General features: G+C 39.7%; 2 protein-coding genes across 2 annotated transcripts; both read left to right on the top strand.

Annotated features, from left to right (window-relative positions):
* The first annotated feature begins 6,247 nt into the window (after positions 1 to 6,247).
* On the top strand, positions 6,248 to 7,491 carry LOC121399824 (serine/threonine-protein kinase N2-like). Its single transcript, XM_041581635.1, has 3 exons — positions 6,248 to 6,645; positions 6,815 to 6,895; positions 7,084 to 7,491. The coding sequence occupies exons 1-3, from the start codon at positions 6,571 to 6,573 to the stop codon at positions 7,264 to 7,266; spliced, it is 339 nt and encodes a 112-aa protein (XP_041437569.1). The 5' UTR covers positions 6,248 to 6,570; the 3' UTR covers positions 7,267 to 7,491.
* An 8,378-nt stretch (positions 7,492 to 15,869) lies between these two features.
* Positions 15,870 to 16,662, top strand: LOC108705615 (A-kinase anchor protein 10, mitochondrial-like). The gene is made up of 2 exons (XM_041581633.1): positions 15,870 to 16,232; positions 16,306 to 16,662. The coding sequence occupies exons 1-2, from the start codon at positions 16,070 to 16,072 to the stop codon at positions 16,551 to 16,553; spliced, it is 411 nt and encodes a 136-aa protein (XP_041437567.1). The 5' UTR covers positions 15,870 to 16,069; the 3' UTR covers positions 16,554 to 16,662.
* The last annotated feature ends 615 nt before the right edge of the window (positions 16,663 to 17,277 follow it).

The following is a 17,277-nucleotide window of genomic DNA, read 5'->3' as shown; positions in this document are numbered from 1 at the left end:
ATGCTAAACTGTAATTAAAGAAGTCATTGGACCTTTATCATTGAGCAGAGCTATGAAAGCAACACTCCGTTACACTGCTGTAGTATTAGTACTGGGAATAAAAGGTAACGAGCGCTCCTCGTTTGTATGATTTTTTTAGGCTTTGTTTCAATTGCAGAAATTGTTTTATGTAATATTATGAAATCCTAGCATTGATGGGAGGACTGATTGTAAAGATAATGTAATCCAGCTGCAGTTGTTACACCAGTGTCTGTATTGTTTGGTTATATACAAAAGGAGGCAGGGAATAGCGGTTTTTGGTACTATGGACCTCTTCCATGATCACCCATTTCTTTAAATGTGTTAAATTGAGAATCTATAAGAATATTAAAAGTGTTGTCTATCCTTTTCATTGGCTCTTGTCCTTACTTGTTGCAGACACCCTGGGCTGCCATAATGGGGGAAAAGTAGGACTCTGATCATTATTTCCTGTAGGGAGGCCTGGGATTGGCTGGGCAACAGGGAGGGTCCTGGGAATGGCTTTAAAAATACAACTAAAAGCCCCCAGTCACCACCCTCCACTGGACGAAGCAGGGAGGGGGACATTTGACGGTGATGAATAGGGGTTTTTAGCTTTAAGGGGGTTAGTTCTCCTTTAAGGTCACACCTTTTACACTTTTATTAAAACAGCCTTGATATAATGTCTCATATTTTTGCACTGGAATATTGGGGGGTGGGTTATACACATCTACCTTTTACAGCTAAATCTGCCTCATAGTTAGAGTTGGAGCATAAGAGTCCCCTCTCATATTAAACTTACCCCAATAATAAGAGTTTCATTGAATAAACAGCAGGACTTTATTTCCACTTCATAGAGTAAAGACAGGTTTAATGACAGCCCTACACATAGAGTTTATTTACACTGACAGCATTATCTTCCTAAGCCTGACTTGTCACTTTCAGATATCTGGATCTGTACATATCCTTGCACAGTACAGGTATGGGATCCCTTATCCAGAAAGCACCGAATTACAGGAAGGTCATCTCCCATAGAGTCTATTTGAACAGTACCTTGTACTTAAAGTAACTGTATAAATATTGGGTTTGGGAGTGGCAAAGCAATACTATTGGATTTATTTTTTGATTTATAGTAGACTTAAGTTATTGAGATCCAAATTACAGAAAGATCCCTTCCACTAAAAACCCCAGGTCCCAAGCATTCCACATAATAGGTTGGACAACAGGTGGAACCCAAATGTAAAGCAATAAATCTTACACTAATGTCAAAATCTCATATTAGGCCATTGTTACTATTACACTATATCAATGGTTTACCTTTGGAATCTCCTACCTATAAATACAGGAACATGTGATATATCTGGGATTCAATGTGATGCCAATTATTATGATTCCTATAGGGATGTATCAGTATCACTATAAAAGCCTTCCTGGCACAAACGTAACTTTTTATAACTAAACCTATGCCTGACTGCTGCAGCTCTGACACCTGGTTTGGAGGTAACTCTGAGATGAACAGTGTCTTCAACCAATCAGGGGCCTTGTCCCGCCCCTTTCTGCTCCAGCTTAGGATGATTGGCCGTCATCTTTCAGATGTTTAGCATCATTGCTAGAGGTCACAGCCTGTTACCTGCTCTCTCTGTAAGTACATTTATTTTCCAACTAAATATTACAACCTTTTTATGTTTATCATTAATAAATAGGGAGGAATTGCATATCTTATAGCATTATTTATTTAGCAGCAGAAACAGAACACATTTATGCAGGTTGTCTGTGTCACTGATGAGCCAGGTTAGCAGTTAATGGCAGTTGGACAGCAGCTCAATGGATGGAAATAGTAAAAAATATCAACACAAATGTGCAGGGATGCATCAGTATCACTTTTATATGATTTGTCTGTGCCCCTGTCACTGTGAAATGGTAGTTGCCAGAATCTGTAGTCATTTGGGGAGGTCCAGCCAACAACCAAGTCAGTTGGGGGGATGCTGTGAGTTTTAGTTCAGTAACAGCTGCAGGGCCATAGATGCTGCTGATACTGTGGACTTTCTCATTCACCTGCACTAAGTCAACCAATTCCCTTTCTGGTCCCCAAGCTTAATAGACATTGGACTGGTCTGTCAAAGTATAAGAGGAGTTCCCTGTGGGCTCCAGCCATGAACAACTCCCATCAGTTGTTTCTTATTTCCCCATATAAATCATAGCATTTAGCAGTATCTGTAGCTAATGTTTGTGAATTTGAGCCCTCCTAGGATGTCCAACCAACACTGGCTAAACACACAGTAGTTTGTGATAGATTTAGCATTTAGAGAAATTAAAAGGGACTCTCTGGTCCTGTCATATCCATGTTCTGTAGCTTTTGTTGCCTTCACATTAGCTGTGAAATTTACCAATATTTTTTATTTTACAGGAGAAACGGTCATGGGTTGCACTGCGTGTAAAGGCAAAGTAAGTCTCTGCTCATGTTTCCTTTTGTCTACAGGGTCTACAGTAAAGATGGTGGCAATGGAGGGTGTGGCAGTTGAGGGCAAAGCTAATGGTTGACCAGGACTAAATCAAACCCCTTCAAACATGGGGCTCTACTTACATATCAGAGGCAGATAATTACACACACATTGTACTGATACCACATATCAACACAATTAGTTGTTCTTCTCTTTTTCAGTAATTGCTCACAAAATACATTTTCTCATAACTTGGATTTTGCTGTATAACAGTAGAATATTAATCACAATCAATATATGAAAAACAAATATCTTAATAGCTGGTGGGGGGTTATTAAATACTATAACTTTGTTCATTTCTACAGAGATCGATTGATACAATTCATGAAAATGAATATAATTTTGTGGAGATAGTGGAGCTCACCGATATTTGTGACTCACCGGTGGAGTATATTGTCACCCTAGAGCTGCCTGACCACCCGGCACAGCCACCTTCATTTGGTAAGTGTGATCATTACTAATAAGCACTTATTATTTTGTCCTTATCATAACTTGTATTATTTGCCCAACTATGTAACCATTAGTATTAGTATTATGACATCTATTGTGTTTTTATTGTTGTAGAATCTCCACTTCCTGCTGGAAATGAAGAGGACCCTGGCTCTTCCCATAACACCGGAGCAGCCATTCATCTTGCTGAGCCTGAGAGCTCTGATCCAGCAGAGACTGAAACCAGGGATACTGCCAGCCCCACCAATCTCAATTGGCTTTCTTTTGTAAGTACATTGTAAGGGGATATATATATATATATATATATATATATATATATATATATATATATATATATATATATATATATATATATATATATACATACTTATTTTCTAACTGTATACTTAATGTTCTTTTTTTAATTTTTCATCATGCTAATGCTAATTTCTTAATATGTCTTTTAGGATGCCAAGGTGGAGGTCCCTGGATTGATTAATTCTTCAGAGGCCCTGGTGAGCATTTGCGTTAAAGCAAATGCATATGAACCACCAGTGATGCCAATTTTTTCAGGTAAGTAGGACCATCTTACCGTTTATGAAGTATAGTTCAAATACTGTTCTTACGATAATAATTAACTGTGTATCATCATATTAAGGCTATTCTGTTTCATTATTGCAGATTTAGAAGCTCCTAGAATTGATGCTGGCATGTCCAATAACAGCGGATACATAGACCCAATTCAGGAGCAAGAATCTGAGCCAGAGGAGGCCACAAAGGATGATGGGAATTCCACCTCTTCCAGTCATCCTTTAGTAGTAAGTAGATACTACAGATGTGATTCTTCAACAGACATTGAAGCTTGTCAGCCTGCTTAAGTTATAAAAAGCTAATGAATATAATTTGGCAAGAACTTACTTTGCTTCAGGGTTCACATTCGCCAAGTATTCATTATAAATAATGCAAATATCAAATTCTAATGTTCTTTCTGCATACCACTCACTGTTCTTATTTGCTTTCAGCTTGACATCCCTCAGTTTGGCTCAGATCCATGTGATGAAACACAGGGCATAGAAGGACCATCTAACAGGTATCTGATTTGGAACATATTCTCTTGTATTGACTCAGAATTATAGTTCCTAAGATTCATCTTGTCTGTAAACATGAACAAAACACATTTAATTTTTTTCTTTCTATTATTTTTCAGCCTTGTTGAGCCCAGATCCCCCACCTCACTTGAAAATTTCAACCTGGGACAAGTGTTGGGAGAAGGTGGATTTGGAAGGGTGAGTGACACATTCCATAATTAGGTTTTAGTTACTACTAATGTATCCAGAGTAATTCAACTTTCCTTCCTCCTCCAGGTGTTCCTGGCCCAGAAAAAAAACACCAAACAACTATGTGCCATCAAGGCCTTGGAGAAGGCACAGATTTTGGAAAAGGGCAACTTAAACAGGTCAGTAAAAGGGGAGTTGTTTTGCCAATTTCTGTGAGGTCTTCATACAGTATGTAGGACAATTTTCTCTTTTTACATTTTGAATTTGTCTCACATTCTTTTGAATGATTTGCATTTGGTTATTATCTGCTGTATTGTGCTGTGTCTGACCATAAGGATAAGTGTAAAGCTGGCCATAGATGTTGAGATTTTTAAAAGATCAGATCCTGATCGTGAGACCACGATCTTCTCGGAACGATCGTACTAATTTACCATCAACTAAAAAGACCAATTTACCAGGAAAACAAAGGGGAGCTGCCTGCTTGGCCCTGCAAACATAGAGAGATTGCACTGGGACCGACAAAGATTTTTTGACCTGGCCGATCAATTTCCCGACGGATGTCGGCTGAACAATCGTAAGATGTACGATCGTTCGAATACCACTAACCGCATGATAATTGGTCGGGCTTCCCTAAAATCGGTCGTTCGGCAAGAAGAATCGTCGCGTCTATGGGGAGCTTAATGTTCCCTTGTATGGGTCTCACATGGTGATAATGATTTACCCCACAGTGTCTTCAAAGAGAAGGAGATTCTTCAGTGGATAAGTCATGCCGCACACCCGTTCCTGATAACACTGCACGGAACATTCCAAACGGATTCTCACCTCTTCTACGCGATGGAATATCTACCTGGAGGTGACATGTGTGACTTCCTAAATCATGTAGAACTGCAAGAACCTGATGTGATGTGAGTAAAATGGGAATGGGGGGTGATTCTCAAGGGTGTTCTTTCAGGGTAGGATCACAGCAGAATATATCACTACAACCGGATTTTATTTTTTCTCTATTCAGGTTTTACACTGCATGTGTAGTGCTTGGCCTGGAGGCATTACACCAGATCGGGATTGTACATAGGTAAGTACTAATATCAGTAAAACTGTCTTTAGTTACAGAAGATGCTGCTAACACTACTAATATATATATATATATATATATATATATATATATATATAATATATATATATACTTCTTAACTATTTATTTGTTTTAATTGCAGAGATCTAAAGCTTGAGAATTTGCTGCTGGACCAGGAGGGATATCTGAAAATCGTTGATTTCGGCCTCAGCAAAGACAGTAAGTGTTGTTTCTAATTCTGGAGTATACAGGCTTTCCTTATTGTCTTACGTTTTCTACCTCGGCGTATAGCATTTTTATTTGTCCTTATTCTCCAGTTGGAGACTTTCTGGGATTATTGTTCAGGCTGGGATATATGGAAACTGGCTGCCATGGGTAAAGGTGTGTGGGACCCAGTCTCTGCGTATGCGCACTGACCAAGGTAAACTGAAAATCTCTCTGTAGGCCTTTCTAGTACAGTCTAATCATATTGTTATCAGGATCAAACAATACTATTATAGTATAATATAACAGTGTTTGTTTTTAAAATATAATGTTTCCTGAATCTGATGTGAGTGGGTGAGCAGTTGAGGAAAGTCTCATATACTCGGGCTCCAGGTCTGCAGTTTTCTTACAGTGTTTCTCGTGTTTCAGGATTTGGATACAGCGACCGTACGAACACCATGTGCGGCACAAGAACCTACATGGCCCCAGAAATCTACATGAAAATAGGATACGGCATGGCCGCTGACTGGTGGGCCTTGGGAGTCACTGTATACATTATGCTCATGTATGAGGTAAAGACACTTTCTGTATTGTCAACCTACATTTTGGTATTATTGCCATTGTCCTAAGATAATGTGACTAAATATAGTCACATTAGCATCTCAGATCTCAGATTAGCATCTGGCTTCCCTTTATCATATATAAGAAATACTGTATAGCCATTGCACGACATGTTTCGAGCCAACAAGCTCTTCCTCAGGTGCTTATAAGCACCTGAGGAAGAGCTTGTTGGCTCGAAACATGTCGTGCACTGTATGAATAAAATGAATCACTGAACTACTTTCTTGGTTCTCCGGAGTCCTATTTTCAAATTGTGTAAGTCTGCAGGTCTGGCGGGGCCCTGACTCTGAAGTGGAACCAGACATAATTACGAAAGGATCACATCATCCATAAGAATTTATCTTTGTATAGCCATTGCTGCTGAACTGAGTGATGGTATCTGTATGACTAAAAAAATTGTTTTACCTGAAATAATAATAACGATTTTCTTTTTCAGTTACCATTCAACAGCGAAGATCCGATTGAGCTTATGAAGAGCATCCGTTATGATGAAATCGAGTTGCCAGAAGACCTATCAGAGGATGTCTCTAATTTTATATATCAAGTAAGTTGGCCCTAGAACATCAGTATCACGTGCTTTTAGTGACTTTTTATACTAAGGTCATACACATAATAATATAGTTATTATTTTCACAACATGACATAAGTGTATTACACAAGCAGCGAGTACTTTAGTAAGGGGGGTGTTAACTTAATCTCTGTTTTTTTTGCAGCTCTTAGAAAAAGATCCAGAATATCGGCTTGGATCTGGCGAGGCTGGTGCTGAAATGATCAAAGAGCACCCCTTCTTCAGAGTAAGTTTCTATTCTCGTAATTGTGATTTACAGGCAGATATGCACAAATGAATATTGATAAATCCTTACTGTTTTATTTAAATTCATCTTTAATTTTTTTGTAAATTCGTAACGCATTATAGTTTCTTGTTCCAGCCATTCTAGTTTTTGGAATGTTTAGTCATTGTGAACTTTCACCTGTTTTTCAGGATATGGACTGGGAACAACTTTTACACCGAAAAATAAGGCCTCCATTTGTGCTAAACCACCAAGGCCATCTGGAGAGCTTGAACGACCCTGAATGCCAAGCTCCAGCACTGACACCACTTGCTGTAAGGATTCCATCAGAGCTGCAAGAGGCATTCAGAGGATTCGATTATACACCTGAATAAACATCAAAACAACAAATAATGGTCGGTATGGACGGGGTAGGTGGAGGGCCAGTCCATATTCTCTTAAGAAGTGCCAGCCGTATAAACCAAGCTCCAGCACTGACACCACTTGCTGGAAGGATTCCATCAGAGCTGCAAGAGCCATTCAGAGATGTGACACCTGAATAAACATCAAATAAGGCGTTGAACTCCACGGCGCAATGTCTTCTGATCCGACACACTGAGAGGAAACGCAAGTGACCAGTCTGAGGCTCCGAATATAATGTAAGTTATAGAAAATCACATCTACAAACTACATACAACACATGTGTCGGATGACGATGCAGCGTTCACATCCAACAGTTGTGTCGTTTCGGATGCATGTAGTTTGTAGGTGCGATGTTTCTATAACTTACATTATATTCGGTGCCTCCGACTGGTCGCCTGCGTTTCCTTTCAGTGCGGCTGATTGGAAGACATTGCGCCGTGGAGTTAAGGCCTAATGGTCGGTTTGGACGGGGTAGGTGGAGGGCCAGTCCATATCCATATGGACAAAAGACCAAGTCATATAAAGTGAACATCAGGTGTCCCATCTCTGACAGAAAAGGCTCATGTTGGAATATTCTCCTTACACAATTATTCCAAAAACATCATCTTTATAACAAAGACACTGGATGAATTTCTCAATAAATCAGCAAAGCCTCAGTTTGAGCCAAACAACCAAGGCCATATGGAGAGCTACAAGAACCTTAAGGATCCCATCAGAGCTGCATGAGGCATTCAGAGCATTTGATTATACACCTGAATGACATCAGAATCGGATAAGTATCCTTTTTATATGATTTATATCCGTATAAGAAGGAATGTCAGGTGTCCCATCTCAACAAGTTTCTGACTGAGAAGGCTACTGTAGGATTATCTTTCTCACATCTTCACATCTGGTTCAGTTAAGGGTTTTCCTGATTCAGGTGCTCCTGGGAATTTTCCAGATACAGCTTTTATTTATAAAATGTCTGTCTTTTCTATTTCTCTTTCTTTTATCTCAGAGTGCTGTCCGTAGATGTTACATTAATTACATTAGTTACTCCTAAACTTGAGATGTCTGTGACAGGCACATATTCTGAGGGGATTGCCTTATCCACTATACATCCACACTGGTGTTAGACCTACCCTGGTTACGTTGATAGAACCCACATATTGTTTAGAGCACCGGTTAGTTATTGGAATAGGGTCCTGGCTGTAAGTCTGCCTTTAGTAAATGCCCTTTACACATTGCTGAAGTTCAAGTTATAAGCGTTTCTCTGGATTCTTGTGTAGTAAGACCTGTAGCACATGTGTAGCCGAGGGCCAGGCCCAGCCTTAAAGAGAACACCTAGACTGCCTGGGGTAGTGAAAAACAGGCAAGTAAGATCTGGCACCAAAGTAACAAAAACAAACAGTCTAATTTCACAGCAACATTCTGCACTACCTTGTATTGCTTTTATTTGCTTCCTGGCGAGGTTGCAGTTGCCCACGTTGGGAGATCTAAAGAAGAAGACATTGAAGATGGTTTATATCTATATCCAGCCCAAAAGAAAAGTGACAAGTAAGTTTAATCCATCTACTGCCAGGTGCAATGTTTCACTGATAATGGCTGACAAGGGTATCCCTTTAACTGAGGGTACAGAACACTGAAATAATCAAACACTTTAATTAATTTGTAAATTCAATATATAATTCTGTTAATATATATCTGTGTATATATATCTGTGTAATATATGTGTCAAAATTATTAAGGTACAGTTAACACAGGGTGATTTGTAATGTGTTTGTGGTACAAGATATGGGCCTTTCCTGGGATGGGCCAGCAAGCCTTACTAATAGATGTGATCTTTTCACACCATTTGCAGCCCCCCCCCCCGTGATATTAACTGGCTGTACTGAATAGAAAGATTAGTTGCCCAGTGGCGGAACTACCAGGGGAGCAGGGGGTGCTCACGCGCCACTGAAATGTGGGGCAAAAATCACATATGGAAGGGGGCGGGGGGCACCAGGGTCAGCCCCCCTCTAGTTACATTACTGTAGTTGCCCTTTTGATGTAATTCCTTATATGATTTTGTTTTTCAGATTTGAGACAGAGTAGCGACGGACGATGGAAATCTTATTTCGCGAAGAATACCATGGATCATGTTTCATACATAACTTGCTTTTCATGTTCACTTTATGTATATAATAATACAAATAAAAAATACTGTTTCTCAAGAATATGATTTGTGTATTTATTAAGGATTTTGGGTGGATACATTGGCATCAGTTATTGGTTAATGGGAACTCACAATGGTTCAAAAAGTTCTCAGGATCCCTGTAGTCCCCTCTCCTTTGGCTGGTTGTCTTACATGTGGGGCTTATACAATCTCAAACTGAATGGACCAGTGTTCCAAGGAGCTCAGAATTAGACAGCAAGAAAGAGAGAGACATTGAATAATATAGTGTAGTAAATGTTGGGTCTTCTAATCTATTTAGGGGTGGTTAGATGTGTCTTTCAGCACACCCAGCAAAGTTTGGATGTTTTGTTTTTTTTGCTGGAGTTCACCACTTTGCAGAGTGTTGTTTATCCTGGGTTGATCATAAATTATATTTTATTTATAAAGTGCGGCTCCCAATAACAGGGAAACACAGAGGTGTCATTATAGTTGCACACAGTGGGGGTCATTTATCAACACTGGGCAAATTTGCCCATGGGCAGTAACCCATGGTTACCAATCAAATTGCTGCATTCATTGTTCTACTTGGAGCTGGCTTTAAAAAGCTAATCACTGATTGGTTGCTATAGGTAACTGCATATAGAAGAACATCCAGCATTTAGATTCACAAGCTTACTTTTTAGGTGTGCACACCAATTGATGTGTTCACCTTCACATCCTTGTAGCAATTTCCAAAGTAGATAACAGCACTCCCAGATAGCATTAAAATCGCCTTTATTTCAAGATATTCATCTGGCACAGCAACGTTACGGACCACCTGGTCCTGCTGACTTGAAAAAGGACCAGGTGGTCCGAAACGTTGCTGTGCCAGATGAATATCTTGAAATAAAGGCGATTTTAATGCTATATGGGAGTGCTGTTATCTACTTTGGAAATTGCTATAGGTAACTGCCCAAGGGCAAATTTGCCCAGTGTTGATAAATGAGCCCCAGTGACACAAGGGGAAGAGGCTCAGATATGAAGCTTGGAGGCCAAGGCAAGTGAAACAAAACAGGTTTGAAGTGTAGGCCACTGCATTTCAGCAATTTGAATATATATAAGTCGTGGGGCGACTTCAGAAAAATAACTGTTGCGTGTTTTTTTCATTTTAGCCGGCGCAAGAACAGGGAAGGCGTTTGGGGAGATTGGTCGCCGCAAGAGGCGACTCCTAAAATTCTTTCAGAAGAGTTCTATGGATATCAGGGATAGAAGACTGAGAGCTGCCAGTGTAAGCAATAAAACCTAAAGGGAAAGCTAGGCTAGCTAACACATAATTAGCCATGCTATCATAATAATTGTCAGAACATATAAATGGGCTTTTTTTAAATTCTCAAAGGTTCTTTTAAAAAGCAAATCTTGGGCTACATAGTGTAGGAAGTGGTTTTCGAAGACAAGTTTTCAGTTGGCCTTGATTTAAACTTTTCCCATATTTACTAAAAGTTAGTAAATTTGCCCGGTGCAGTATACCTTAGCAACCATTAAGTTGTTTGCTTTTAGGGATGTGGGGCCCAAAAGGACCAGGTCCCACTGCATTTGTTCCCGGTGCCCCACAAGCCAGTGTGACTCTGGGACAGTCTACCTCCTTGTGCAACATGATTTCAATAAACAGAGCTTGTGCTGAATATTTCTTTTTTCCTATTATAATCACTTTTTATTTCCAAATAAAAGAATAGTCAGAATGTATGTTCAGTATAAGTTCTAGTTTTGTTGTTGTTATTGATAAACTGTGTACACAGGTATATGCTGCCCCTTTAAAACAATACTATGATCTGTCACTGGTCTGTGATCTAGACATGCACCCAAACTAGTAGTTTTAGCCATTTTTGTCAAGTGAAAAGTTGGGTTGGATCTGCAAGTCTTATTAATTGCAGAAAAAGTATTTTAATTCCGCAAAGGGGAAGGCATCATTAAAAGCCCCTCTTATTAGTAGTGCTGTATGTTACAATGCAAAACTTTACTGAATAGCAAATAACTAGCCTTAACTGTTTCCTTAGCTTTTCCCCCATTTTTGAAAATAATAGAATTGGTTAGTGTATATTAATACTTTAGCCAGATATTGTGAAGTTTGGTATCCCAAACCGAGAAAGAACCCTAAGGTCCTGGTCACAGCTCACTGTTCAGCCTATAACAGCCGCCTTTCTCTTCGGGGGAGCCCTCCGTTACTCAGATGCCATCGGGTCTAAGCCTGAGAAGTCCAAGGAGAGAGTTCTGGGCAGACAAGGGAACCATACGTGCAACAGGAATGGAGAGCAAGGAGTGTGGTCGAGAGACAGGCCGGGTCAACACCAAGCAGGCAGCGCAGTATACAATCAGGAGACGAGAGTATAGTCAAGGTCACAAGCTGGGTTAATACACCAATGTCGCAGTATGAAAGCAGGATCCAAGAGAATAGTCAATACATGTGCAATGGTCAGGACAGGCAGCAAACTAGACTTGGTCAGGGACAGGCAGGGCCAAGAACGGATCAGAACACAAGAAATTGCACCCAGGAACTATTGAAAATAGACCACATTGGGCAACGAGTTAGGAACCGCAGGCCCTCATACACAGCACAGCGTCAAACTTGGAAGCGCCAAAGTGCACGCCCCATTAAAGAATTGCGCGCGAAGGAGGAAGACACAGTGGGAGTCCCCGCCGCACCACCGTTAGACCACCAGGGATTCTCACAGATATCTAAAACCTCTAACAAGAGAAAAGTTCCGGACCAAATATGCCATATATTAAATGAATGATTGTACAGGTCTCCTCTCTGCCTTGCAGCCGTTCCATAGGATAAATTAATTTTAGACTCTTCTATGTTACTGGGCTGCGTTTCCTTAGGAAACAACATCGGAGTCTTGTACTTTAGTGCAACACAATTATTCATGTGTGATAGAAGTGTGACCTGTCTGATTGTGCTTCCAACACATGGGGATGACCAAACTGCTGTGACCCAGTTGATTAGCCTATTGGGTTCTTTCTCAGAAGGGCACTGAATTGCTGACCTGTCAGTTCCGAATTGACCAATAACTAAATAAACTCACCAAGTTGGATCCTCTTGGGACTTGATATTCTATTGGCTAAATGACACATGTCAGATGAGCAGATGAAGAGGGAAACACGTGAAACATTGTGACATGTTTTTCTGATGTTGCTGAAAGGTGTTTCACTTTATATTAACTTTTAGTATGTTATAGGATGGCTTATTCTAAGCAGCTTTTCAAGTGGCCTTCATTATTTATTTTTTTATTGTTTTTGGATTATTTGCCTTCTTCTTCTGACTCCTTCCAGCTTTCAAATGGGGGTCACTGACCCCATCTAAAAACAAATGCTCTATAAAGCAACATATTTATCATTATTGCTATTTTTATCTTTCCATTCAGGTCCTCTACTGTTTTTATTCCCTTTTCTAACTCAATTGAATGCATGGATGCTATGGTAATTTGGAACCTAGCAACCAGATTGCTGAAACAGCAAACTGGAGAGCTGCTGAATAAAAAACTAAATAACTCAAATAACCACAAATAATAAAAAAATGAAAACCAATTGCAAATTGTCTCAAAATATCACTCTCTACATCATACTAAAAGTTAACTCAAAGGTGAACAACCCTTTTAAGTTACTGCTATGAATTTGATTTGTGAGATTACCCATATAACAAATCCTATTTAACATTGTAACATTGGTTGATTATTTGTTATGTTTATCATTCTCTGATCAGCTCAAACACTTGTATCAGTACTTTCCCCATCTAGAAGTCCGAAAAACAATGCTTTGCTGGAGGCTGCTGGACCCAGCTATGTGGCTATCAATCTCTGCAAACATGGACTCCTACTCAAGCAGCAGAACTGCCGCCCTCAAGAAGCACCCGATGCACATGGAAGCTACACATTTTGGAGATCTTGGTAAGAAATCACTTGGGCTGCAGGTAGGACCAGAATCAGGCTAATATTGTGTTCATAGTTATGACAAATGAATCTTCTTTTAACAGCTGCTCAGTTCCTGAGTATACTTACTTTCTAAACACTGAAAGATAATGTTGCACAAAAAGGTGCAAATAAGCCAAAGTTAACTAAAGTAGTAACAGAATGGTGAGAAGTCTGAATCCTGTGTAGGCTCCTGAGTATCCCATTTAGAACAGTTGTGAAGGTTACTTATGTTCAAGGTGCCATTGGCAAGAGCCAGAAGGCAAGTACATGGGTTGTTGTCAGCAGCCAAAGGTCATTTGGTATTTGGTGAGAGCCAGAGAGTGTTGGGGCCATTAGTGGAAGTCAGAGGGTTAGTACATACCGTCATTGTTTAGCCAAAGCCTATTACATAGGGGCATTGAAAAAAGCCAGATCTGGGTTACACAAACCCTGTGAAAAGCAGACGGCAATTGAATGAGGTCTGTCGGCAGCTTGTTCTGTGAGACTTTCATATCGCCTATGTGCTAAATTGTGGATCAGCTTCATTTGGCAACTCCAGCTTCACTTTTTATGACCTCACTAAATAAGTAGGTTTTACTGAACATTCCAATTATATTATAATCCAGTACGGCTTCAGGAATGAAGGTGCCTGTACCATAGTACCCTAGGTTGGATTTGGTTGTGTTTTGTTAAGAAGAGTGAATGACTTTATTATCATTTTCTTTTTGTTGATGCTTAGGTCGATCCTGTCTGAAATATGTGGCTCTCCCATATTTTATATCAGAAAAAGAGAAGAACTGACCCATATAGCTGCACCCTCCCATCCATTGCATCAAAAGACTCGTGTATAATCATTAAATACGATGTAACTGTAGTTTAGTTACATTTTATTTAATGAATATACATGAATCTTTGGATGCAATGGATGGGAGGGTGCAGCTATATGGGTCAGTTCTTCTCTTTTTCTGATATGTATTCAATTTACTTGACCCTGCACACCATCCTTTATGATTGATGGTTGGTGCTCCCTAATGTCTGATCTCTCATATTTTATCCAGTTTATGGAACTCAGGAGAATGGAACATTTGGAGAAATTTTTACTCCACTACATGGTCTAGGATAAGAGCGTTCAGTTTAAACACCATCAAGCACAGCTCACTGGCAGAACCAGTATCACCATCTCTGAAAAGACCAGACTTGTCTCTAGTGTCCTGCAGGCCCAGGATTTCTCTAAAATGCCACATCATACATCTTGGTTGAAAGGACTGGACGCTGGAACAGTGCTTCTAACCATTTGGAAACTAAACAGAAGACAGAAGGTCCTCCAAGCAGCCACAATGAGCAGTCTTCCATGCATACCACGTCTGCAAAGACACCCCCACACATACAGGATTTACAGATATGTCTCAGAAGCTTATGAAGAGTAAGTTCTCTATTTGTCTCTTAAAAAGTGTTCGGTGAAGAAGTAAGTGCTTCAGGAAAGGCTTGTTTGATGACCACACTAGGTGCAACCTGGGTAGTTTAAGCCCCATGAAAGCAGGAATCTAGTTGAAATTGTTTTTCCTACTGACACCTTTTAAAAAAATCATGTCAATTTATTGAAGTCTTTTTTACCTCTATCAGTTCCATTAAAAAGTAAACTGGTTATAGTAGATTAGTAAAGATGAAACATATATGAAACTTGCCTAATGTTGGGCTATATTTATATATATATTTATATCATTGCACAATGCACAACACAGTTTTCGTGCTTCAATGTAAGTAGAGAGTAAGGCTGCCACATCTCCCTCAAAATGCTTCAAGGTAAGTCAGCAAATCACTTAGCATTGTTCTCAGACTGCCCTGGTTCTTTGTATCTGTATAAAACCCATGAACACATGCCATATGTTTGCCAGGTTATTACCTCATCTCATTAATGTATTTTTATAGTATTTAATATTTATATCGAAGCACAAATGACTGGTAATATTTGCCTAGAGACCTGTGCCACTAAATACTGAAAGTTTATTTGATAAACTGTAATACAATCTTCTACAAGATGCAGTGGTTGGTTATCCTATATATTTGGATAAAAATGTAGGTGAAGCTAGCATGTATGGGGCCTTAAAGGGGTTGTTCATCTGTGAGTTATCATTTAGTATTATGTAGAGTAATATTCTAAGACAATTTGCAATTGGTTTTTATTTGTGTTTCTTGACTTATTTGGCTTTTTATTCGGCAGCTCTCCAGTTTGCAATGTCAGCCAGCTGGTTGCTAGGGTCCAAATTACCCTAGCAACCATGCATCGATTTCAATAAGAGACTGGAATATGAATAGGAGAGGCCTGAATAGAAAGATGAGTAATAACAAGCAGCAATAACAATTAATTTGTAGCCTTACAGACCATTTGTTTATTAGATGGGGTCATTGACCCCCATTTGAAAGCTGGAAAGAGTCAGAAAACATAAAACTACAAAAAATAAATGATGAAGACCAATTGGTTACAACTGGCGATTTTATAACATACTAAAGATTAATTTAAAGGTGAACCACCCATTTAATCCAGATCTAACCAAACAGCCTTTACAGCCTTCTGTCCCTTCCATTTTAGTTTTACAGATTTTCGCTTTTTTAACAATTCATCAGACTTATAACAGCTGTGTGCTCTGTGCATAGTATAATAAAGCAGGTCCAGAAGAACTTCTTCTCTGTACTCTAAATTGCATTGAAAGCGGGATGTTAAAATTGGCATTATTTGTTAATTTACTGCTAATATTTGTGTGTCGTCTTTTAACTGCAGGTATAGAGCGAGATGCTGTTCACACTTTCACCAAATACATTTCTCCGGATGCTGCTAAACGTTTCCCGATCAGCGAGGAAATCCGAAGTGATATTGTTGGTAAGAGTCCTGTATTGTGAGCACAGAGTTCATATAAAGAAAGTCTTTGAATAAAATATTTTATCTGTTGCAGCTAAGATTTGTGGGGAGGACGGCCAAGTGGATCCCAATTGCTTTGTTACAGCACAGTCCATTGTGTTCAGCTTCATGGAACAAGAGTATGTTTCCTTTAATTACCTTTTGTTTTTAATTGTGCATAACATAAAGCCAGTGTCACTCATTGCTGTGGGTTGTCTGTACAAGAAAATTGGCTTATTTGTTAATCATTTTAATGCTCCTAAAGGGGACATAACAACATATAATTTAATTTACAATTTCTAAGCAGTGTCGGAACCCTTCTCCAGATATTTAGAATTTCAAAAAAATAAAAATTTTCCGACGCCTGCGCATGCTCGCCGAGTGGCGATGTTGCACATGCACGCCGAACGGCTCACTCGCTGAGCTGACGCGTCTTAGTAGGGGGGCGGGGGGCCCCTGGACAGCAGTCCCGGTGGGCCCCGGGCCCCCAGTCCGACCCTGTTTTCTAAGAATCCATTTTTTTTAATACCATTAATATCATGAAGGTGCAGGGGCTGGGTAGACTGGCAATACCTTATTTAACTGAGCAGGGAGTGCCACATGCTGCTTCTGTGCTCAGTTCTATGTGTGTGACAGGAGCTATAGGACTATGCAGGGAAGGGTCAGGGGTTGCCTCCTGCTCCAGTAAATTAAGTTTTTCCTGACCTGAATGCAGAGTGAGCTCTACTTGCACATTTATGTCGGCCCATAGGCCATTTGATCTAATCACATTATGTTTTGGTGTTGAGAGTAAACCCCATACACTCCCCATTGGTGGTTGTATAACAGATTATTTCTTTTTTAAATGCTTATTTGGACCCCCAACACACTGTCCAATAATATAATTTGCTGGCCAATAACCAGATCATATCAGCAGTCCAGATTCTGTATGGCCAGTGTAAGGTGTATTACAGGATTAAAACATTTGTGCTCAGTAACAAGACATCCCCTTCATTATCAGTGTCCTGTGACAACATGCAGTTTTCTA

Source organism: Xenopus laevis, chromosome 2L, assembly GCF_017654675.1.
Source record: "Xenopus laevis strain J_2021 chromosome 2L, Xenopus_laevis_v10.1, whole genome shotgun sequence".
NCBI classification, from domain to species: Eukaryota; Metazoa; Chordata; class Amphibia; order Anura; family Pipidae; genus Xenopus; species Xenopus laevis.
This window is presented reverse-complemented; position numbering and strand designations above follow the sequence as displayed.

Excerpts from the sequence above, each read along its gene's own strand:
- LOC121399824 (XM_041581635.1), top strand. The coding sequence starts at position 6,571 with ATGAAGAGCATCCGTTATGATGAAATCGAGTTGCCAGAAGACCTATCA. Across the intron at positions 6,646-6,814 it reads TCTCTAATTTTATATATCAA|CTCTTAGAAAAAGATCCAGA; the intron begins GTAAGTTGGCCC and ends TTTTTTTTGCAG. Across the intron at positions 6,896-7,083 it reads AAGAGCACCCCTTCTTCAGA|GATATGGACTGGGAACAACT; the intron begins GTAAGTTTCTAT and ends CCTGTTTTTCAG.
- LOC108705615 (XM_041581633.1), top strand. The coding sequence starts at position 16,070 with ATGTTAAAATTGGCATTATTTGTTAATTTACTGCTAATATTTGTGTGT. Across the intron at positions 16,233-16,305 it reads AATCCGAAGTGATATTGTTG|CTAAGATTTGTGGGGAGGAC; the intron begins GTAAGAGTCCTG and ends TATCTGTTGCAG.